Genomic DNA, 23,862 nt, shown 5'->3' on the forward strand with positions numbered 1-23,862 from the left:
CCCTGGGGAAAAGGTGCTGGTTATCCACTCCATCTATGCCTCTTATCATCATGTACATCTTTGTCAAAACCCCTCTCATCCTGTTATGCTCCAAAGAGAAAAACTATAATGCGCTCCATCTTTTCTCATTATACATGCTCTCAAAACCCGGCAGTGTCCTGGTAAATCTCCTCTACATGCACTCTAAAATCTTCCATGTTACCTCCTATAAAGAGGTGACCAGTACTGAACACAATACTCCATGTGTAGTCTAACCAGAGTTTTAGAGCTGCAACATTGCCTTATAACTCCATCACAGCCAGGCTTTGGACAAGAAACCCCATCACATAAAAACCCAGCACTACAGAAATGCCAACAGAAGTTCCAAAGACCTCGTCACTGGGATAGGAAGGATCTTCGAAGGGCTACATATCTTGGAAAAACTGGCACAGGACAGAGGACTCTGGTCAGCTGCTGTCAGCAGTCATGCCCAGTTGGGGTGATGGCCTTAAGAACATTAACTCATGTCTCCTGAGCTCTCATATCGCCTGACCAATGAAGGCCAACACACCATACAACTTCTTAACCATCCTATCAACTTGCACGGCAATTTCTGTGGACATACACCTCAAAATCCCTCTGTTCTTCCATACTGGGTAAGGATGCTGCCATTAACCCTGTACTTTGCCTTTAGGTTTGACCTTCCAAAGTGTTTCTCTTAACATTTTTACAGATTGAATTCCATCTGTACTTTTCATCTCAGTTCTGCCTACTATTAACATCTCATTGTAAAGTATGGCAACTTTCTACACCATCCATAACACCACCAACCTTTATTTCATCTGCAGACTTACTAACCCCCTATGCTTCCACTTCCTCATCTAAGTCATTTATGAAAATCAAAGGCAGGGTCTCAGAACAGATCTGTGGAACACCCATGGTCACCAAACTTCAGGCAGAATACACTCCACCTGCCTTCAGTGGGCAAGCCAATTCTGAATCCATGCAGCCTCGTGACTTTTTGAATGAGCTTACCGTGGGGAACATTATCAAACATCTTATTAAAATCCATGTATACCATATCCATTGCCCTACTTTCATTAATTTGTTTTGACACACCCTCAAAGAACTCAATCTGACTTGTGGGGCATGACCTGCCCTCACAAATACTGAACAACCCTAACCACACAATACCATATGCTCCTATCCCAGTCCAAGACTGTGGTAAAGGTCAGAGAGTTGTGGTCTCTGTCTCCGAAATGCTCTCCCGTCAAGATATCTAACACCTGACCAGGTTCAGTGCCAAGAACTAGATCCAGTTTGGCCTCTCCTCTAGTTAGCCTATTTCTAGTTAGTCAGAAATCCTTCCTGGACACACCTGACAAACTCTGCCCCACCTGAACCTTTTTCACTAAAGAGGTTACTGAATCGCCCTATACTAGGTTAGTTAATCGCCCACGACAACTTGTTTTTGCACCTTTCCAGAATCTGTCTCTCAATCTGTACCTCAGCAGATTAGTTGTTTTTGGTGGAGGGGGGGTCTATAGAATACTGAAATACATCAGGAGCTGATGCAATTAGGAGATCTAAGGAACAAACAGCAGATTCATCAGATACAAGAACTCAAGACTCTACCATCCTCTCATGAAGTTCAGTTTGTAAAGCAGCTGTAGAATTGTACACATAAACACATGAGAATAATTTTCACTAGTTTTCTCCTGTATGAAACTGCATCTCCTGTACTGACCAATTGGGAATCAAAAGGAAAAAAAAAATCAGTCAAATATACTTTATTACCATCATATAATATTTACATTTTGTTACAATCATATCATGAACAAAAAGTCTCAAGTCAATGATGGTGGTTTTCATTCTGTGCTGCTCGTCATCTTCTTGATGTACTGCCAGCCCTTTTCAGTGTATTCATTGAATTTTGTAGGTGCAGATGATAAGAAAGATACAGTCATTTCAATTCCTGCAAAACATCATTCAAATAAAAGCTGGTTCAGTCTTTAACTATGTCCACAACAAATGACACAGGGTACCCAATTCTCCTCAATAATTACATAAACAAAGGTGGACTTGTATGACAAACATGGGTTCCAATGGAACAACAGGGGATTCTTTGAAATATAGTCGAAGTTCATGTGTGATTGTTGATCTGCAATGGGTAACCTGCATCTTCATTTTATTATCTCATCTTTATTTTTAAATCCTTCCTCACTATTCCCATTGAATCTCTTCCAGCTTTTCAAGATATCTACCCTCGTCCAATTCTGCCCTCAGGCAACCGTACCTTCAACTGCCTTGGTTCCAAGCCACTCCCTTCCTCAAACCTCTCTATCCTAATCCAGATGGTACTCCAAAACCCACCTCTGGCAAGGTTCCTGTATTGGTTGATTGGCATCAAATTTTGTTAGATAATGAGCCTACTATTCATTACAAAATGCTTGCTGCAATATATAAATGTTGTTTTAGACTCAGGGTCAACATTATACATATGCCCTTATGGTAGTTTAGTTTTCTTCAGCATGGAGTTACATTGAATGCTCCTAATGTTCACATTCTAACCTGGGTTAGAGCTTTATATAGCCGATGAAAGCTAAAATAAGAGCTATGTAGAGTTGGTAGAAACAATGTGAATCGAGGCCTTCTTGAAAGAATCATTTTCAGTGCTCAATGACTGATAGGATAATTACTGGGAGCTGCATTGACTTAATTAGCCAAATGACCACATTTGATTCATTGTACATACAATCCATGTATATAAACTATCTCACATATTTATAATTATTATGTTCTTTATCTGAATGTGTATTTTTTTCTGTGCTGCATCAGATCTGGAGTAACAATTATTTTGTTCTCCTTGACACTGGTGTACTGGAAAGGACAGTAAACAATTTTGAACCTTTCTGTACAAAACTATCCTATGATTCTAGTTTCTGTACACAATATTCCTATGCTACCAGGATTTTAAACTTTTCAGAGGTCAACAGTTCTGCTGGACATTTACAACATTTCATGCTTTTACTTTACCTTTGTCTTCAAAACCTAGTTTTCTGAATATGTCCTTCACCTGTTGCATACACTAACACTGCAAAATCTCTCACTTCATTAGAGGCTAAATGACCCATTTTGATTATACAGCAGAACTGAAGCAATGCAGAATTTCACTTCCTATATTATTTCTGTCATTTGCCCTTTAATTATACAACACTGAATTTACAGCTCAAGTGTCAGTCAGCCTCTCTGCTTCTGCAAGTTCCTTAATTGAAACAATCCTAATGAACTGTAGCCTGTTATACTCTTCCTTTTAAAACTATCATCCAGCTGCTTTAAATCATGCCATAGTCCCAATGTCACAAGCCAGTTCATGTTCAAATAATGTAGGACTGATTTGTTCCTATTGTGCCACCTACCTTTCAGCTCCACAGTCTCCCACGTTCTGCAATCAAGATTCTTATATGTAACAGTGCTTGATGCTACAAAGCTCTGGGGAAATTTCTGCTTTTACTAAAATGTACTTAAGGAAACAAACTGCAAGCTGTCCCTGGATAACAAATGGGTTTCATTTTCACACTTTTGTCCATAAGTGAGAAAACACAACAAAAATCAGTCCATAGGGTAACCATACCTCCATACTACTGTAATGAATGGCATTATAAACACAAATCATTGATAAAACAATTGCTAAAAGAGAGAGGAAACCAGTTCTGCTGTTCAAAGAAACAAAGGCAAGTATGTTGAACTTTGAAATTTAATAATATGGAAGCTTGTTCACATATACAAGAGTCTATAGGTCAGGCGTTCATGACCCAGGGTTAGCTTGTCCATTGCTTAGACTCTTTCTGTGCAAGTTAAATTTATTTGTGTTTTAATACAGACAGCTTGCTATGAATGGTGCACTCCCTTGGCTCTAACTCACAGACAACAGTGTCGATCAATAGATAAATTATCTAATTATTTAAATTGCTTCAACATACTTGGCTGCAGTTTAGGCTGCCAGAGACCCAGAGGTAAGTCTTTTTACCTCTGCTTTGGGATTTATCTTGTGGCTTGGCCCATGTACACACTTCCCTCTAAGCTATACAGGTGCGCTGCTGCACAGCAACTGAAATGCTCCCGTGAACATAGCCTTGGTTGCTGTGCAGCTGGAATTTTCTTTTATATAATGTTTTATTAAAGTGCTGTGCAGTTCTCAGGCTGTGTAAAAACCTACTGCTCACAGCCATGGGTGGTCTGTGTGGCAATATAAAAAAAAATGAGAGGGAATGTTCCCCGGTTACCAGCTTTTAGGTTACCTGTCCCAGCTGAGTGTCAAAATTTTCTCTTGTGTTCCTGTGAATCACTTTGTTGTATTAGCAGTGACACACTTAAGAGGAATTGAGGGTCAGATGAACAAAATTTAATGATATGATAAAGGAAAGGGGCATAAACACCACCTCATTGGGCCTGTAAAGAAGTTTTGAAATTAAAGGTAGCATAATTATGGATTAATTAAAATGAGAATCAGTTTTCAGGGAATAAAACTTGTTCCCAATTTAATTTCAATTCATTCAAGATTGTTTAATGTCATTTCCAATACACAAGTGTAAAGGAGAACGAAACTTCCAGTGAACACGAGGAAATGTGCAGATGCTGGAAATTCAAGCAACACACACAAAATGCTGGTGGAACACAGCTGGCCAGGCAGCATCTATAGGGAGAAGCAATGTCAACGTTTCGGGCCGAGACCCTTTGTCAGGACACTTCCAGTGAACTCGGTTTACCAAAAGTATGATGTAAAAATTAATTCTGCACACTTCCTCCCAAATATAGTGTTTTCTCTATTGACATGGATGTTGCTGAGGCAACATGTTACAAGTAGTCAAAACACTACAGAGTCTTGCCTTTATCTTTAACATGAGAGCCTTTGTCAGCAGCCGATTCAAATGTAGAGTACTTCACACACACGCCTGGCGCCAATCTTCCATCAGCCTTCTGGGGAGAGTGGTTTGATTTTTACCCTCTTTCCTAGAGCAACCTATTCATAATCCAAGGATGAGTACTGGGGCTTTCCATTAACATTGGCTCAACTCTACCCTGCGGTGTGGTTACTTAAAATCTTTCCATTAACATGTCAAAGCAGAAACCCCAAGAGGAATGTCACACAATGTTATAGTTACAACTTCCAATATTAAGTTTTCCTTGATAACTTTCCCAATGTAACAACTCCAAAATCATGACTGAAAATGCACACTGAGGTAAGAACATCAATCACAAGTTCATTGCAAAGTAGCAAATATGGTTGATGCACACACATCAGTCAGCAAATAGGCCATTTAACCCAACCAGTACATACTGATGCTTATGCCAGAGTCTCCCCCTTTCTATATTACCTTAGCCGCCTTTTCCTCTACCCTTAATTGCACCTAACTGCCTAGATAATCCAAAAGCTGGTACAAGAGAAAGAGTAGACAATCGAGGAAGAAGCAGATTTTCCACTCCTATTTAACACTGCATACTCCTGCATGCACATGAAACTACGTAGTGACACTGCTACTACTTCACAGTCCAAGTGTTTGTTACTCAAAGCTTAGAACAAGAGTCACACAAGAACAGACACTTCGACAAGGACTTAAACACTTGCTGGCATTATTAGACCCACAAATAATCAGTGCCTTCTCCTGAAGTCAATTTATAGATATTTTCAACCATTTACCTGTATTCCAGTATTCAGATATGGGAACATTCAGTTTGGGAATATCTGGTAACTGAAGAAAGAATATAAACTATTAGATACTACAGATCATTCCACAGTTTGCTTCAGAAATAACTTCAATAATTTGCAAATGATACTAAAATCAAAGTTGCTGTAGATGCCATAGAAGGTTATGGAAAATGCAGGGGGATCTTGATCAGCTAGGTATGTGGAATGAGGGGTGGCAAATGGCTTTCAATCCAGAGAAATGTGAGGTATTACATTTTGGGAGATCAAATCAGGGTAGAACTTGCAGGGTTCTGGGGTGTGCTATGGAACATAAAGTCCTAGGAGTGCAAGTCCATAGCATGCTGAAAGCAGATAGAGTGGTAAAGAAAGCATCTGGCACACAGGCCTTCAGTCAGGGAACTGAATAGAGGAGCTTGGAAGTTATATAGTGTTATGTGCTCTGTACAAGACATTAATCAATCTGCACTTGGGAGTACAATGTGCAGTTTTGGTCATGGTTATTTACCTATTGAGATACAGTGCCATGCCGCCCGGCAGCTCCCCAGTTTTTTAATCCTAGCCTAATCACAGAAAAATTTACAATGACCAATTAACCTACCAATCAGTACATCTTTGGGATCTGAGAGGAAACCCAGCAGACGGGGGGAAACGTACAAATTCCTTACATGCCGCGGCAGGAATTGAACCTGGATCACTGGTACAGTAAAGCATTGTGCTAACCACTATGCTACCACGCCAGCCTATAGGAAAGATGTTATTAAGCTAAAAAAGGTTTGCCAGGATGTTTCTGGACATGGAGCCCGTGTTACAAGGAGTGTCTGTGTCGCGTAAGACTTTCTTCCTTGGAATGTAGGAGATTGAGGGGTAACCTGATTGAGGTTTACAAGTCCACAAGGGGCAGGGTGAAAGCACAGAAGCTTTTTCCCAGAATGGAACTAGCTCGCTGGACATCACAGTCAGTGTGGATGAGTTGAGGTGAAGTGCCTGTTTCCATGCTGTTTTACTCTGTGACTCTAATACGATGTACCCAGCAATTCCTGTACAATCGACAAACATCAGTCATGTTTCAAATGGAAGCAGTCACAGTTGTATGAAACATTCAAAGATCTGACCACAAAACTCTAGCTCAACTTTGTGTGTATTACTAAGGCATCTACGCCCAATTTATGTGAGCTATTAAATGAAGATGCTATCTGTTCTGTTGGGTGGGCCTAAAGAAATTCATGGTATTATTGAGTAGTGTCCCCCATCACGAAATCAGCGATTATTCCTTAACTATCATTAAAAGAGATGCAAAGTACTGCAGATGCTGGAATCTGGAGCAACAAACAAAATGTAAGAGGAAGCCAGAGGGTCTAGTAGCATCACTGAGGTTGTGGGGAGATGGTGGGAGAGGGAGAAAGGGCACAGAGGTGGAGGAACTGTCAAAGTTTTAAGCTGGAACTCTGCATCAGGACTAAGGAAGATAGCCAGTATGAAGAGGGGCAAACACAGTGATAGGGCCAGCTGGTGACTGGCTGACCAAGGAGAGGTGAAGATGATGGGCAGATCAAGCCAGGTAGAGGAGAGAGGGATGAAGTTGGGAAACAGAAGCAACTGGATCACACATGGAAGTGGACAAAAAGGGCAGATGGAGTCTTTCCATTACTAGATTACTTGGTCATTATTACACTGGCCTTCATGAGCAACAGGGGTTCACTATTATAATGGTCCAAGTGATAGCATGGTATCCAGAGTGCTGGACTACATAGACAAGTGCGAATACCGCCACTGCAACTGGGGAAATTAAAGTAATTACACAAATCTGGAATTAAAAGAGTAGCAGTGACCTTGAAACCTGCACATAATCATGAAAACCCATCTGGTTCAGTACAGTGCAAATCTGAAATTTTTACCAGTATGACTTGTTTGTGACTCCAAACCCTAAGCAATGTGCTTGAACCTTCAGCATTTCTAGACAATCCCCAATTTCAAGGGAAATCATGGGCTACAAAAATGTTGACTTTGATAGTGATACTTACAGCCTCAAACTGAATATATAAAAAATATATTTGTTGTTATGGAAATTGAACCAAGGAGGGGCAGAGAACAAGTAATTTACTTCACCAATTACCTCCACTCCAATATACTTTGACCATTGATCCACAGCCTCTGGCACTGCAACAGACACCTTGTTCAACACCCGACAGCTTTGCTCACCACTTCCTAATAAGCCCTGGTCATATACAAGGTAAATGCTGCCTCCAAGTATCCCAGTCTTTGTAAAGAACCTTGAAAACAAAATCATAATAGAATGAGTAATTCTTTAGTTTCAGTTCATCAGTTCCAAGAACAGAGAGATTACCTTAAAGCACTGTACATTGCCTAAACCAACCCACTTTATACCAGTGGAACAGTGTTGTGATTATCTTTAATGCTATGGTTCAATAAGTAATATCAACAAACCTAGTAAAAATCATTCAGATGCACAGAATTTCTTCTATGTTTCAAACTACAGATGTAATGGCTATTCTGGTGCAAGTGAGCATCAAATCCCAAAATGCAGAAGATTGGTTTATGTCCCTTCCTGGCCAGCATCTGCAAAACCAGCAGTTCTTTGCTACTCCCAGATAATGGTATGACCATGAAAGCAGCCTTACAATCAATGTATTTAATATGAAGTCCTTTGCACTGTAGCTCAGCTAGAAAAACATTGTTAAATGTAAGTTCTTCCCCTTCTCCCATATTTTGCAGGAATTTGTTAACAAATTTAAACACTTTAATACAGTGAATATAATCAGAATCAGATTTAATATCACTGGCATACGTCCTAAAATTTGTTGCCTTTGTGGCAGCAGTATAACGTAATACATAACAATAGAGAAAAAACATGAATTACAGTAAATATAAATAAATAAATAGTGCCAAAATATAAATAAATTAGTGAGGTAGTGTTCTTGAGTTCAATGTCTATTCAGAGATCAGATGGCAGAGGGGAAGAAGCTGTTTCTAAATTGCCGAGTACGTGCCTTCAGGTTTCTGTACCTCCTTCCTGATGGTAGCAATGAGAACAAGGGATGTCCTGAATGACAGGGGTCCTTAATGATTGATGCAACCTTTCAGAGGTACTGCTCCTTGAAGCTGTCAGAGGCAATTCACTTCAGAAGATTTTTTTTCACTCCTCAGGTGCATGGGTAAGCTGAAGCAACCCTCTGAGGTCACCTGATCCTCTTTAGTGATGCGAGCGATGAGATTTGGGTCTGGCATTCCTCACTGCCAAGATTTAGAATTTCAGAAGGGACATAATTTGCTCTTGAAACCATGTTTTTCATTCTGTGGATAACCTTTTATACTTTGTTTCCCAGTGAGTAGTGATGGCTAGACTTGAACAGAAAGCGTCTTGTGTAATAGAATCAAGCACATTCATAACAAGGACAGAAAATGGTTGAAGAGGATTTTTAAAGTGCTTCTGCCTCTTCATCCTTGATGGGATTGCCTTCTTTCTTGGCACTCAATGTAGATGTCTTTGAGATGAAAATAATTTATTAATCCCACAGCTATCATCCAAATTTTGGTGCACCATCAGACAAAAAAAACCTTTGAAATACTGCCAGTGGATCTTCTTCATCCAAGAGGGAAGCCATCTGATAGTGCAGCAATCCCTCTGTCACACACTGCAACATCTGCTTGGACTCTAGAGCAGTATTTGAATTCACAACCTACTTTCTTGGAACTAGAAAGGTTGTAAAATATTCTACCCTGTACAAACCCAGATGGTCACTGTTAGGGAACATTCAGAAATATGAGTGTCTCTATTCTGGGTATGAAACTCCAACATTCAAGAAATTGGTATTTTGGGTAGTTGATGATAAAGTTACTATTTAATTTTGTAACTTAAAATTGATATTTTGGAGGGGATGGCATGAACAATTGGAGAGTGATCTAAAATATTGCTTAACTTAACAAGAATGTTTTACTGTATCTGGGAGTACAGTTAGACGAGAAGCTTGACTGGACTGCCAACACAGATGCCTTGTGCAGGAAGGCACAGAGTCGAATGTACTTCCTAAGAAGGTTGGCGTCATTCAATGTCTGTAGTGAGATGCTGAAGATGTTCTATAGGTCAGTTGTGGAGAGCGCCCTCTTCTTTGTGGTGGCGTGTTGGGGAGGAAGCATTAAGAAGAGGGACGCCTCACGTCTTAATAAGCTGGTAAGGAAGGCGGGCTCTGTCGTGGGCAAAGTACTGGAGAGTTTAACATCGGTAGCTGAGCGAAGGGCGCTGAGTAGGCTACGGTCAATTATGGATAACTCTGAACATCCTCTACATAGCACCATCCAGAGACAGAGAAGCAGTTTCAGTGACAGGTTACTATCGATGCAATGCTCCTCAGACAGGATGAAGAGGTCAATACTCCCCAATGCCATTAGGCTTTACAATTCTACCGCCAGGACTTAAGAACTTTTTAAAAGCTATTATTAATGCTTTTTGAGATGGTGATTTAGATGCATATCATATTTTTTTACTGAGTTAAGTATTGTATGTAATTAGTTTTGCTACAACAAGTGTATGGGACATTGGAAAAAAAGTTGAATTTCCCCATGGGGATGAATAAAGTATCTATCTATCTATCTATCTATCTACCCAAAAGGTTAAAATACATTGTACATTATCAAAACATTGATTTTAAGCTTTAATTCTTTCAGAAAACTTGTTGTAATGTAATCACACTGTGTGCCTCATAAAATGGAATCACTAACTAGGATTGAGGTCATACTCAAAGTAAATGCATAACATGCTTGAAGAACAGCATGTGTTGCGTATGAGAGTTCAGCTTTGATCAGTGAAGTGAAAGAGCAGCAATCCATTGCTGACCATAAGGAACAAGAATGAGAACACAAATCAAATGAGTCAGTCCACTAAAATCTCAGTACAGGAAACTTTAAAAAAATTAACGCCTCCCATCTTCTTCTGACCACTCCTGACAGAAGCAGACCTACAGATGCAAAGGTATGGAAGTGTGAAAGTGAAGAAACGTGGAGAGAGCATGTCTGCAAACTGTGATGGAAGCCCTGAAATGTACATCAGTTGTAGTTTTGCAAAGGCGGTTGTTTCAATGTGTTAGATGTTCAGTGGAATAGATCAACATAGAAAGGTATTGGGAAAGTAGATGGGAAGGGATCCAAGTTATGGCTAAGACACCAAAGCAGACAAAGCCTAAAGATGAAAGGGTGTCAGAAGGCAGTTACTTCATCCTGGGAGGGGCCAACTATCAAAATGATGCACCAGGAGGGGGTATCATTAGGATAAGTCCCTATAGCCAATAAATATAACCGCCCCAACCCCTCCTATACATGAATCAAGGAGACGTACCAACAGACATAGGATTACTTTGACTCAGACAAAAGGTGACGTCAAATACAAATAGGAATAACAGCATCTCATCTTCCACTTGTGCAGTGGACAAGTGGTCTACTGCACAGGACTGAAAGAAGTTGTAAATCTAGTCAGCTCCATCTTGGGCACTAGCCTACGAAGTACCCAGGACATCTTTAGGGAGCAGTGTCTCAGAAAGGCAGCATCCATTATTAAAGACCTCCAGCATCCAGGGCATGCCCTTTTCTCACTGTTACCATCAGGTAGGAGATACAGAAGCCTGAAGGCACACACTCAGCGATTCAGGAACAGCTTCTTCCCCTCCGCCATCCGATTCCTGAATGGACTTTGAAACTTTGGACACTACCTCGCTTTTTTAATATACAGTATTTCTGTTTTTGCACATTTTTAATAATTTATTCAATATATGTAATTGATTTACTTGTTTATTACTGTTTTATTTATTATTATTTTTCTTTCTCTGCTAGATATGTATTGCATTGAACTGCTGCTGCTAAGTTAACAAATTTCACGTCACATGCCAGTGATAATAAACCTGATTTTTCCCTCTCATTCCTGATCCAGAGTCTCAATTTGAAATCCAGACTTATACCTTTTGCCTCCAAAGATGATGCTCACTACCCTTTTGACTTGCATGACTACTTTAGGGAGCTACAGACTTCGACCCTGAGATCCTTCTGTACAGTTAAGGATCCTGCCTTTAACCATGTTTTTTTCCCCATGATATTTGACTGCCCAAGGTGTAACACCTCACACTTGCCCAAATTGAGCTCCATCTATAATTTCTCCACTAGTTCTGCAGATGATCTATACAACACAGAGGTCTCAGAACAGGTCCCTAGGGAACACGGATCTCCATGCACCTTAACTTTCTGGAACAGCCTACCCATTAAGAACTTGTCAAATGCCTTACCAAAAGCCATGTAGACAACATGCACTGCTCCACCTTTTCTCTTAGGAGTTGAACAAATCGTCAGAAACGATGGGAAGCTGGTCAAGCATGGTAACTGCTGTCCAGCACAGAGGTCAGCCGAAGCTCAGGCCACTGCAGACTGTCTCAACATACACTGGGGCTTGTAATTATTCCATTACAGCAGAGAGTGGGGCGCCTTTACATCGCCATTAGTACAGGCAAATCTCCTCCACCACCTGCATCTGCTTGCTTCACCACCTGTGCCCAGGCCGCTCCTTCCGACAGCCACCAATTGTCCCACCACCAAACCTCCCAAACATCCCCCTCACCTGGCGACAGCCAACGACCGGGACGCCATGAGCAGGCGCGGAGGAAAGCAGCCTCTCCAACTCCCAGCTGCCTCAGCCTGACCTTTCGCACTGACGTAATCGGAAGAAAAGGCTCGTCGAATTTTAATTCTAAAACGCATGGGTTTTAACATCAGACACCCTCAGAAGGAATTGTTTTCTCGCACCTTTATCAAAAGGCGCAGCATAGTCGGGCTGGGACAGCTTGTTTTCCCAATAGTTTAGAAGGTCGCCATGTTTGGTCCTGGCAGGAACGCCGCCAGGACTTTGTGCGCATGCGTTGTTCCCCGCCTTCGTTTGATCTTTGCAGTGAAAGGTTGGGTGAAGGTCGTCACTTGTATAAGATAGCCATTAATGTTTGGTTGCGAGTGGTGAGGAGTCACTTAAACAAATGTATATTGCTTTAATCAGATGTGTCTTTGATTATGGAGGTGTTGCTTTATGGTTCAGCCTCACTAGTGGTTTTACAGCTCAGTTGAAATTATGTTGTAATGCTATGAAATCATCCCCAATTTCGGCATTACTGGTGGAAATGGGTGAAAGACTACACTTAGGTTACATTAATGATCAATGTACTACAGGCTACATTTAGCAATGGTTTATTGGACTGACGTAAGAGTACACAAATTGATCATCCAATATTGGCAAAATTAAAGTATTGGGAACACTTCATTCAAAGGCTCATGTGTTAACGAAGTATTTGTGCATGAAACAACTCTTGAGATGCGTGAGGTCTCCAGTTTTGGTGGATGAGAAATGAATAGGCAAAAAATCTTGGGCTGTTTAATGTGGAATATGGTCCCAGTGTACCACTTTCTGCCTCTCTCCCAAGGTTTTTCCCTTTGCCTGTAGCTGATTAAAGCCTTCAAGAAAAGATCAACATGAAAATTGATTGTATATTAGTTGTACAGGTGATTCAGAGATGATTGCAAGGCTGATATTATTGTTTCTTACTTATCTATACAGATGGTTCAAAATCGAGTGACAAGTCATTCAGGTACTTCTGGTTTTGTTCCAATGGCTGCATTCAGGGTTGAATGACAACTGAACTTGAAAGTGTCAGGTGACTATTAAGGTTATCAGACAAACTATCAGCAGTCAGGTCTGAGATGGCTGTTATCATTTTAGCGTTGAAGAAGTACACCCTGATTACTTACCTGTGCACTCTCGTTCTTGGTCTTGATATCTTCCTAAAACAGGTATTGCAAACTGTAGGTCAGGTGATTGGGCAACATCCGTTGAGGCCACAGGGTCTTGGCTTATGTATCATGGGATTGAAGGAAATGACCTGGCAGAACGTCCAGCTAACCAATCACTAAAATTAAGGGTGTAAATGTAGTGGTGCCTTTGCATAAAGGAGAAACGAAAACTGTAATTAAAAAGTCTATTCACTCACTGTTGCAAGGAAGTTGGGATAAGGAAAAGAAAGAGATGCATTTATATAATATTCAGCGGGTGTTAGTACCTGTGATTGTGTGACTCAATACAGCTCCAATACGATTTAGAGAGTGCACTTGTCAAAAAATAGCAGCCTATATGGTTGGAAAGCAGATCCTTAAACATTGTAAAAAGAACTATCAGGACAGCATTCTGAATGTAATCACTCACTTCAGCAAATACAGATAGTCAGCAAGCATAACCAATAAGCTCAAACAATAAAGCTTTGAATGCTCTATATATGTTGAAATTCAACATTTACTTGTCTACCGAAGAACAATGTTGCAGGAATTGTAAAGACTGTAAAACCTGGCTTCCATGGGTCAAATTATCCCACACGTTTACATTCCTGGGATCGTTGGCCTTTGCTCCTACTAAGGTCTGCACTGCTGGGATTGTGGTAGACGCTGGTACTTTAGGAGCATTTAAGAGAGTCTTAGGCACTAGGATAAAAGTAAAATGGAGGTTTGTGGGCTGAGGAGGAGGGAATATGGTTAGAATGATTGTGGAATAGGTTATAAAATCAGCACAGCATCATGGGTCGTAGGGTCTGAACTACCGTATTGCTCTCTGATCCATGTCTCTGGCCTCTCTTTCGTCCAGTTTTGCTAGATGCCAGGGGGTGCTCAAGAGATCCAGCTGGCATCTTGACCACTCCTGGGATGCCTCACCTTCCTCTGTCTTTTCACAATGTCACTAATATCCCTGCCAGTTACTTCTGAAGCTTGACCTATACCCAACTGATCCCCAACCCCAGACTGCATTCATCAAATGCCCTGAACCTAATCAATCACGTATCTAAATTGAAGGTTACACCAAGGAATGTTGAAAAGTTCTCAAGTAATGTAATACATCCCACAAATATAATATCAATTTTAAAGTTTAAAAGTACTTATGTGTATTTGATGAGATGTCCTGACTCCTCACAAATAATAATAATAGTAATAATAATAAATACTTTATTGATCCTGAGTGGGAAATTCTTTTGTTACAGAAACTTTTAGAAACACACTTAGCAGTGCGCAAACTAAGCTAATAAAGCACAGAATAATAATATAGACTATAACTTACCAATGTGCAATAATAATGTACAAAATAATAAAACAGATCATGATGTGTTCTGTCATGCTCAGATGCTGCCTTTGCAGTATTATCTGGTTTTGTATGTTGCTTTAGATGACTTATGCTGAAAAAAATAATCTATTAACTTTTGAAAATCAGTACAATTACCTAAAGTAAATGTTACTTTTCAACAATTTTCATGGTCTTGTCAGCAACTCAGCTGCAATGGTTGAATGTTCTTTCACACTTTGTAAATCCAGACCTATCCTTTTCTTTATGTACACAAATTCTGGTCACCAACGTAGAATATAGAGTGTGAGGCTGCAGAGAAGACTTACAAAGGTAATACTTAGGAACAGGAAAAGATGAACAGAGTGATTCTTTTTCTCTTTAAAAAATTCTGAGGGATGACAACAGAGATGTTTGAGGTTCTGGTAGATTTTGAATGAGAGAACTGAGAAAGTTCTGCCATATAAAGAAAGAAGTTGTATACATCATGGTGCTCTTCATTGACTGCAGCTCAGCATTCAACACTATTATCTCCTTGAAACCAATCACTGCACTCCCAAGGCTGCCTCAAAACCTCCCTGTGTATTTTGGGAGAGAACATAACTACATGTCACCAAAAAATCCAGTGAGAGATTAAAAAGATTAATGAGGACATGGAACTTCATACTAAAGGGATTTGTTAAGGCAAATAGTAAATATAAATTGAAGAGCAGGCTGGAGAAGCATACAAGAGAGAAGAAAGTAAAGAGCTATGTTGATAAATTTACATGAGGGAGAATGGGAAGGGGCACAAAATAATATAAATGTTGGTATAATATGGTTGGCCAATTCCATGTAATATGTAAATGTGTTGGCACATGCCCATGTAGTTAAGGCATTCGCCTACTTATCTGAAGGTCACTAGTTCGAGCCTTGGCTGAGGCTGCATGTGTGTCCTTGAGCAAGGCACTTAACCACACATTGCTCAGCGATGACACCGGTGCCAAGCTGTATGGGTCCTAATGCCCATCCCTTGGACAATATTGGTGGCGTGGAGAGGGGAGACTTGCAGCTTGGGCAACTGCCGGTCTTCCATAAAAAAAACCTTGCCCAGGCTTGCGCCCTGGAAACTTCCCAAGGTCTATCGAGACTAACGGAGGCCTATACAATATGTACATTTCCTTCTTTTATTGGTCCTGAACATGATCAGCTGCTGCCTGAGAAGCGATCTACATGTGCTTCGATTGTCCTACCCTACCGTCACAACAGGTCAACAGCAGATGCCATTTCATCACCACTTCACTCAGCACTGGACAATGAAGTTGCGTACTTCAGGATGCTCTTCATTGACTACGCCTCAGCATTCAACATTATCATCCCCTTGAAACTAATCACTAAACTCCCCAAGACCTGGGCCTCAAAACCTCCCTGTGCAACTGGATCCTCGATTTCTTCACCTGCAGACTTCCGTCTGTAGAGTTTGGCAACAACGACTCATCCACAACCAGATCAGAACAGGTGCACTACAAAGCTGGTTTAGCCCCCCGCTCTACTCATTTTATACCTGTGATTGTGTGGCTGAAAACAGTTCCAATGCCGTATTTAAGATTGCTGACGACATCACAGTTAGCCAAATCAAATGTGGTGATGTTCCAGCATAAAGAAGAAAGATTGAAAATATGATTGAATGGTGCCACAACCACAACTCTCACTCAACATCAGCCAAAACCAAAGAGCTGATTATCAACTGCAACCAAAGAGCTGATTATCAACTGCTGGAGGAAGAAGCCAAAGGTCCATGAACCAGTTTTCAGGAGATCAGAATGGAGAGGGTCAGTACCTTTGAATTCCTTATGCCTCCCTCTACTTTCTTCGATGTTTGTGTAGATTCAGCACATCACCTAAAAACAGATCCTAAGAGGTGTGAAGGAAACATCTAATTGCTAAGTTTAACATGGGAAGTTTGTTAGAATACTACTACTTACTGTAATGTATATAAGTATGTATTTGAATTTTTAAAAGCATTGGACTTTTTCCTGGGGAGGGGGGTTTAAAGTGGGTGTATTTCCTGTCACTTTGCTCCCACTCCAACTCGGTAGGTGGCAGTAATACACCTCTCGTTGGTCTGCCAACCACAATTAAACATTGTAAAAACTATCAGGACAGCATTCTGAATGTAATCACTCACTTCAGCAAATTCAGATAGTCAGCAAGCGTAACCAATAAGCTCATAAATAGAGCCTTCAAAGTTTTATTGTTTGTAGAAATTGACATTTACTTGTCTACCTAAGAACAATATTGTAGGAATTGAAAAGACTGTAAAACCTGGCTTCCATGGGTCAAATTATCCCACACGTTTATATTCCTGGGATCGTTGGCCTTTGCTCCTACTAAGGTCTGCACTGCTGGGATTGTGGAAGACTGATGCACCATCAATAACTCTCGGAGACGTGAGGCAAGAGATAGGCTTTTATTAGCTGGAAGAAAGCACTGTCAGCAGCAAGAGACCATCACACAACATCCTGGAGACTGAGGGAGGAGCAGTGCCTCCAATCGCCTTTATACCGGGGTCTGTGGGAGGAGCCACAGGAGCAGTCAGCAGGGGGGCGTGTCCAGACAGGTATATGTAGTTCACCACATAGACACTGGTACTTTAGGAGCATTTAAGAGAGTCTTAGGCACTTGGATAAAAGTAAAATGGAGGTTTGTGGGCTGAGGAGGAGGGAATGGTTAGAATGATTGTGGAATAGGTTATAAAATCAGCACAGCATCATGGGTCGTAGGGTCTGAACTGTACCGTATTGCTCGCTGATCCATGTCTCTGGCCTCTCTTTCGTCCAGTTTTGCTAGATACCAGGGGGTGCTCAAGAGATCCAGCTGGCATCTTGACCACTCCTGGGATGCCTCACCTTCCTCTGTCTTTTCACAATGTCACTAGTATCCCTGCCAGTTACTTCTGAAGCTTGACCTATACCCAACTGATCCCCAAACCCAGACTGCATTCAGCAAATGCCCTGAACCAAATCAATCACGTACCTAAATTGAAGGTTACACCAAGGAATGTTGAAAAGTTCTCAAGTAATGTAATACATCCCACAAATATAATATCAATTTTAAAGTTTAAAAGTACTTATGTGTATTTGATGAGATGGCCTGACTCCTCACAAATAATAATAATAGTAATAATAATAAATACTTTATTGATCCTGAGTGGGAAATTCTTTTGTTACAGAAACTTTTAGAAACACACTTAGCAGTACGCAAACTAAGCTAATAAAGCACAGAATAATAATATAGACTATAACTTACCAATGTGCAATAATAATGTACAAAATAATAAAACAGATCATGATGTGTTCTGTCATGCTCAGATGCTGCCTTTGCAGTATTATCTGGTTTTGTATGTTGCTTTAGATGACTTATGCTGAAAAAAATAATCTATTAACTTTTGAAAATCAGTACAATTAACTAAAGTAAATGTTACTTTTCAACAATTTTCATGGTCTTGTCAGCAACTCAGCTGCAATGGTTGAATGTTCTTTCACACTTTGTAAATCCAGACCTATCCTTTTCTTTATGTACACAAATTCTGGTCACCAACTTAGAATATAGAGTGTGAGGCTGCAGAGAAGACTTACAAAGGTAATACTTAGGAACAGGAAAAGATGAACAGAGTGATTCTCTTTTCTCTTTAAAAAATTCTGAGGGATGACAACAGAGATGTTTGAGGTTCTGGTAGATTTTGAATGAGAGAACTGAGAAAGTTCTGCCATTTAAAGAAAGAAGTTGTATACGTCAGGATGCAAGAGAGAAGAAAGTAAAGAGCTATGTTGATAAATTTACATGAGGGAGAATGGGAAGGGGCACAAAATAATATAAATGTTGGTATAATATGCTTGGCCAATTCCATGTAATATGTAAATGTGTTGGCGCGTGCCCAAGTAGTTAAGGCATTCGCCTACTATCTGAAGGTCGCTAGTTCGAGCCTTGGCTGAGGCTGCGTGTGTGTCCTTGAGCAAGGCACTTAACCACACATTGCTCTGCGATGACACCGGTGCCAAGCTGTATGGGTCCTAATGCCCTTCCCTTGGACAATATTGGTGGCGTGGAGCGGGGAGACTTGCAGCTTGGGCAACTGCCGGTCTTCCATAAAAAAACCTTGCCCAGGCTTGCGCCCTGGAAACTTTCCAAGGTCTATCGAGACTAACGGAGGCCTATACAATATGTAAATTGCCTTCTTTTATTGGTCCTGATCATGATCAGCTCCTGCCTGAGAAGTGACTTAGATCCGCACCAATTGTCCTACCCTACCATCACAACAGGTCAACAGCAGATGCCATTTCATCAACACTTCACTTAGCACTGGACAATGAAGTTGCATAATTCAGGATGCTCTTCATTGACTACGCCTCAGCATTCAACATTATCATCACCTTGAAACTAATCACTAAACTCCCCAAGACCTGGGCCTCAAAACCTCCCTGTGCAACTGGATCCTCGATTTCTTCACCTGCAGTCTGTAGAGTTTGGCAACATCGTCTCATCCACAGCCAAATCAGAACAGGTGCACCACAAAGCTGGTTTAGCCCCCTGCTCTACTCATTTTATACCTGTGATTGTGTGGCTGAAAACAGTTCCAATGCCGTATTTAAGATTGCTGACGACGTCACTGTTAGCCAAATCAAATGTGGTGATGTTTCACCATAAAGAAGAAAGATTGAAAATATGATTGAATGGTGCCACAACCACAACTCTCACTCAACATCAGCCAAAACCAAAGAGCTGATTACCAACTGCTGGAGGAAGAAGCCAAAGATCCATGAACCAGTCCTCAGGAGAATAGAATGGGGAGGGTCAATACCTTTGAATTCCTTAAGCCTCCCTCTACTTTCTTAGATGTTTGTGTAGATTCAGCACATCACCTAAAAGTTTGACACTTTTTTATCAATGCACGGTGGAAAGTATCCTAACTGGTTGCATCACACTCCTGGTATGGATGTGCCAATTCCCAGGAATAGAAGATTGTATAGAAAGTGGTAGATACAGCCCAGCACTTCACATTTAAAGCCCTCCCCATCGTTGAGCACTTCTACAAAGAGCACTGCCACAAGACATCAGCTTCCTTCATCAAGGATCCTCACCATCCAGGTCATGCTCTTGTCTCGTTACTACCATTGGATAGGAGCCTTAGGTACCACACTATCAGGTTCAGGAATAGTTGCAGAATAACCCTAAAACAATCAGTCTCCGGAAATGATGTGGTTATCTTCACTCACCTCACCTCTGAACTGATTGCACACAGACAGACTCACTTTCAACCACTTTACAGCTCATGTTCAAAGGTTCGTTTATTATCAAAGTATACAACACTGGAATTCTTCAGTTCTCCAGGTTGCCATGAAACCAAGAAAAGAAAGGCAGCATGATCATCAACCCCCAAATCCCACCTCCCCGCCAAAAAAAAGAACAATAACGGATCAGGCACATCAACCCCCAAATCCCTCCTCCCACACAAAAACAGCAAAACGGAACAGGCACATCAATCCCCAAATCCCTCCTCCTGCAAAAGAAATAAAGTGGATCTGGCATGTTCCCAGTATTTATTATTTATTTATTTGTTTGTTTATTGTTTACACAATTTATCTTCTTTTGCACATTGGTTGTTTGTCCTATGTTTACATACAGTTTTTTGTAAATTCTATGGTGTTTCCTTGTAAAGGCCTCAAGAAAATGAGTCTCAAGGTAGTATATAATGACATATATACTTTGATAATAAATTCACTCTGCCTTTGACTTTGACTCTTTTATATGGCTCCATTATCCTTTTTGTCTCTTAATCTCTTCCACTTTCCACTTTAACACTTTTCTCTTTGCATTCTTAACCTTTACTTTCTCTCTAATCTCTCCCAGAACTGATGAAAAGTCACAAACCTGAGATTTAAACTTGGTTTCTCTCTCCACAGAGGCAGAGGTTGTATGATGTGTTACGTACCCCATAACTGGGTGTCTTACCAGCAAAGATAGAAGAATCCGTTGGAGTCTGGTGTAACTATTTTCAAACAGTGTTTATTAGTAAAATATACAAATCAATATCAACAATGCAAATATATAGATAATAGACGTTAGCAATACTAAACCTAAAAGTGTGGGTATAATAATAATCAATAATAAACAAGCTCTATCGATGTCTAGGGGATAATGAATTGTCATATGTGAATATAAAGTTCAGTTCAGTCCATACGTGCTGAGGTAGATGTTGGTCGTTGTGTTGTAATTATTGGGGAGAGAGAGAGAGCGAGCGAGCAGTAACGGCTACAGACAGGCAAACCTTCCTTTACGTTCTTGATCCGTCGATGTGTTGTGGCCATTCAGGTATGACCCCTCTGTCCTTCAGCTGGACCGCTCTTCTGTGGTGGACTCATCACCCAGGCAAGGGCGGACACACACACAAGCCCCCACCGGTCCTGCTATAACACTGTGAGTTAAACTGACCGATCCCGTGTTCGGTCTCCGATGCCTCACACCTTCACGTGGGTTGCAATACTCAAGCAGTGCTCACTGATGTGTCTCCTGGTGTGTCTGAGGGGTGTCTTCCCAGACCCCACTTTTATCCCCACTCACGGGGTCTCAGGTGTCAATCAGTTTTGAATGGCTTTGTCCATCAAACCAGCCCACTCTGGCTGTCCACTGAGGAATTTTAATGAACAGAATAGTATAAGGTAAACAATCCTCTCAGAAGCCATAAGTCTTTCAGAAGTCATAATATGGTGAGTCAACAAGCCTCTCTCCCCCTTCTTTATCTCTCTCTCAGCTGTAGCAGATGTTCCAATTCCAGCATGTTTTTGTTCCATCTCTCTCTCATTAGCAGATAGCAACAGTAACAGTTTGCGATTCTCCCGGGGGGGGGGGGGGGGGGACATGGGCAACTCTGCACCCTTCTGCCCATCAGAGCTGTTCATCCTTCGTAACAGATGAAATGACAGAGCCCTGGAGTTCATATACTGAAAGATTTGAATATTTTGCACTGGGAAATCAAATTTCAGATGATATTCATGTTCCAACTTTTCCATCTGTGATAGGTGCAAAAGCATTTCATTTATTACGCTGTCTAGTACACCCAGCTAATAGACAATAGACAGTGGGTGCAGGAGTGGGCCATTCAGCCCTTCTAGCCAGCACCGCCATTCACTGTGATCATGGCTGATCATACACAATCAGTACCCTGTTCCTGCCCTCTCCTCATATCCCTTGACCCCGCTATCTATAAGAGCTCTATCTAACTCTCTCTTGAATGCATCCAGAGACTTGGCCTCCACTGCCTTCTGGGGCAGAGCATTCCACATATCCACCACTCTCTGGGTGAAAAAGTTTTTCCGCATCTCTGTTCTAAATGGCCTACCCCTTATTCTTAAACTGTGGCCTCTAGTTCTGGACTCACCCATCAGCGGGAACATGCTTCCTGCCTCCAGCATGTCCAATCCCTTAATAATCTTATATGTTTCAATCAAATCCCCTCTCATCCTTCTAAATTACAGTGTATACAAGCCCAGTCGCTCCAATCTTTCAACATATGACAGTCCCGCCATTCCGGGAATTAACCTTGTGAACCTACGCTGCACTCCCTCAATAGCAAGAATGTCCTTCCTCAAATTTGGAGACCAAAACTGCACACAATACTCCAGGTGGGGTCTCACCAGGGCCCTGTACAGCTGCAGAAGGACTTCTTTACTCCTATATGCAGTTCCTCTTGTTATAAAGGCCAGCATGCCATTAGCTTTCTTCACTGCCTGGTGTCTGGTGATAAGCCTTATGAGGACATAGTTAAAGACATAAAGGACCACTATTCACCTAAACCTTTGATTATTACTGAGAGGTTGCGATTTCATAAAAGGAGGAAGGTGAGTCTATTTCACAGTTGGTGGCGGTGCTGAAGCAATTGTCTGAATGCTGTGATTTCAGACAGTCGCTAAATGACATGTTACATGATAGATTTGTCTGTGGTTTGCAAAGTGAGGCAATTCAGAAAAGTTTGCCTACAGAAGACAAACTAACATTATAGAAGGCATTTGAGATTAGTACATCTATGGAGATGGCAGCTAAAGAAGCAGAGCTATTAAGTGCATCTTCCCAAGTTTATAAAAGTTCTACTGACTTTGAGAGTAAGACACTTATTGGCAATTAATGTAACTCATGGCAAAACTGGGAATTCAGCAAAAGGATGCTGATATAAGGATATAGATTGCGAAAAGGAACATACTGAATGTGCCTGTAAAAGTGAAAAGGCACTACAACCAAAAACACTGTAATAAAGGAAAATGAAACTTGGAAAAACAAATAGAAACATGAACAAGATGGAGCATATTGAGGATGGACTGAGTGACTTTCATTCTGTGGTTGAAGAAGCTTTGCATGTTTTATCTGTTTCAGGACACAAAGACGGCTATTGGGTGATCCCATGGTTGATGGGGCCACAGACAGGGTGCAGGTGGACATGGGTGCTGCAGTATCACTGGTGAGCAGAGAATCGTATACTGAAGAGGAACCTAAATGGCTTTCTGTTAGCCCCACTAGTCAATCAGAAACAATAAAGCTGACAGGCTTTGATGATAAAGTGCTATTGGATGATCCAAGACAGGCAAAGAGGTGGAGGAACCTTTAAAGAAGGTATAGAATGCAATGGTGCTGTCCAAGCAGAGATAACTACTGTTTCTGCATCAAAAGCTGACCAAGAAGTTACCCAGGAAGCAGTCCTGCCTGAACCCTCATTGGGGGACTTTGACCTCAATGAGTTATTCAACATGGATAATAATGTACCTGGACTAGTATCAATGACTGAAGAGGTAATTGGTGAAGGGTCATCCAGTTGGTTCAGTCAATGGTTGTTTAAGTAACTGAAGTAGACCAGGTAGTCACTCCAGTAGCCTGCACTCTACCTCACAAGAAGAACTTGAGAGCAATGTTCTCTCAAATTTGTAATGACCAGTGTGTGCAAAAATCTTGTGCTGTGCAATTCTTTTGCCTAGTGATGATAACGTGCGCACTGAATTTTATA

General features: G+C 41.1%; 2 protein-coding genes across 2 annotated transcripts in view; one reads left to right on the top strand and one right to left on the bottom strand.

Annotated features, from left to right (window-relative positions):
* Positions 1-1,754: 1,754 nt before the first annotated feature.
* On the bottom strand, positions 1,755-12,524 carry micos13 (mitochondrial contact site and cristae organizing system subunit 13). Its single transcript, XM_073068367.1, has 4 exons — positions 12,306-12,524; positions 7,803-7,959; positions 5,681-5,732; positions 1,755-1,954 (listed from the first exon to the last, which is right to left on the bottom strand). The coding sequence occupies exons 1-4, from the start codon at positions 12,455-12,457 to the stop codon at positions 1,848-1,850; spliced, it is 468 nt and encodes a 155-aa protein (XP_072924468.1). The 5' UTR covers positions 12,458-12,524; the 3' UTR covers positions 1,755-1,847.
* Positions 12,525-12,641: 117 nt separating this feature from the next.
* LOC140739814 (hydroxysteroid 11-beta-dehydrogenase 1-like protein) overlaps positions 12,642-23,862 on the top strand; it is a 52,535-nt gene continuing 41,314 nt past the window's right edge. The window contains exons 1-2 of the mRNA XM_073068366.1: positions 12,642-12,694; positions 13,290-13,320. Of these exons, the coding sequence (XP_072924467.1) occupies positions 13,290-13,320 (31 nt within the window). The 5' untranslated portion in view covers positions 12,642-12,694. The remainder of the gene's footprint in view (positions 12,695-13,289; positions 13,321-23,862) is intronic.

Source organism: Hemitrygon akajei, chromosome 16, assembly GCF_048418815.1.
Source record: "Hemitrygon akajei chromosome 16, sHemAka1.3, whole genome shotgun sequence".
Lineage (NCBI taxonomy): Eukaryota > Metazoa > Chordata > Chondrichthyes > Myliobatiformes > Dasyatidae > Hemitrygon > Hemitrygon akajei.

Coding starts and splice junctions, on each gene's coding strand:
- micos13 (XM_073068367.1), bottom strand. CDS start 12,457: ATGTTAAAACCCATGCGTTTTAGAATTAAAATTCGACGAGCCTTTTCT. Junction 7,960..12,305: donor CGGTCGTTGGCTGTCGCCAG/GTGAGGGGGATG, acceptor TTTGTTTTCAAG/GTTCTTTACAAAGACTGGGA. Junction 5,733..7,802: donor CAAAGTATATTGGAGTGGAG/GTAATTGGTGAA, acceptor TTCTTTCTTCAG/TTACCAGATATTCCCAAACT.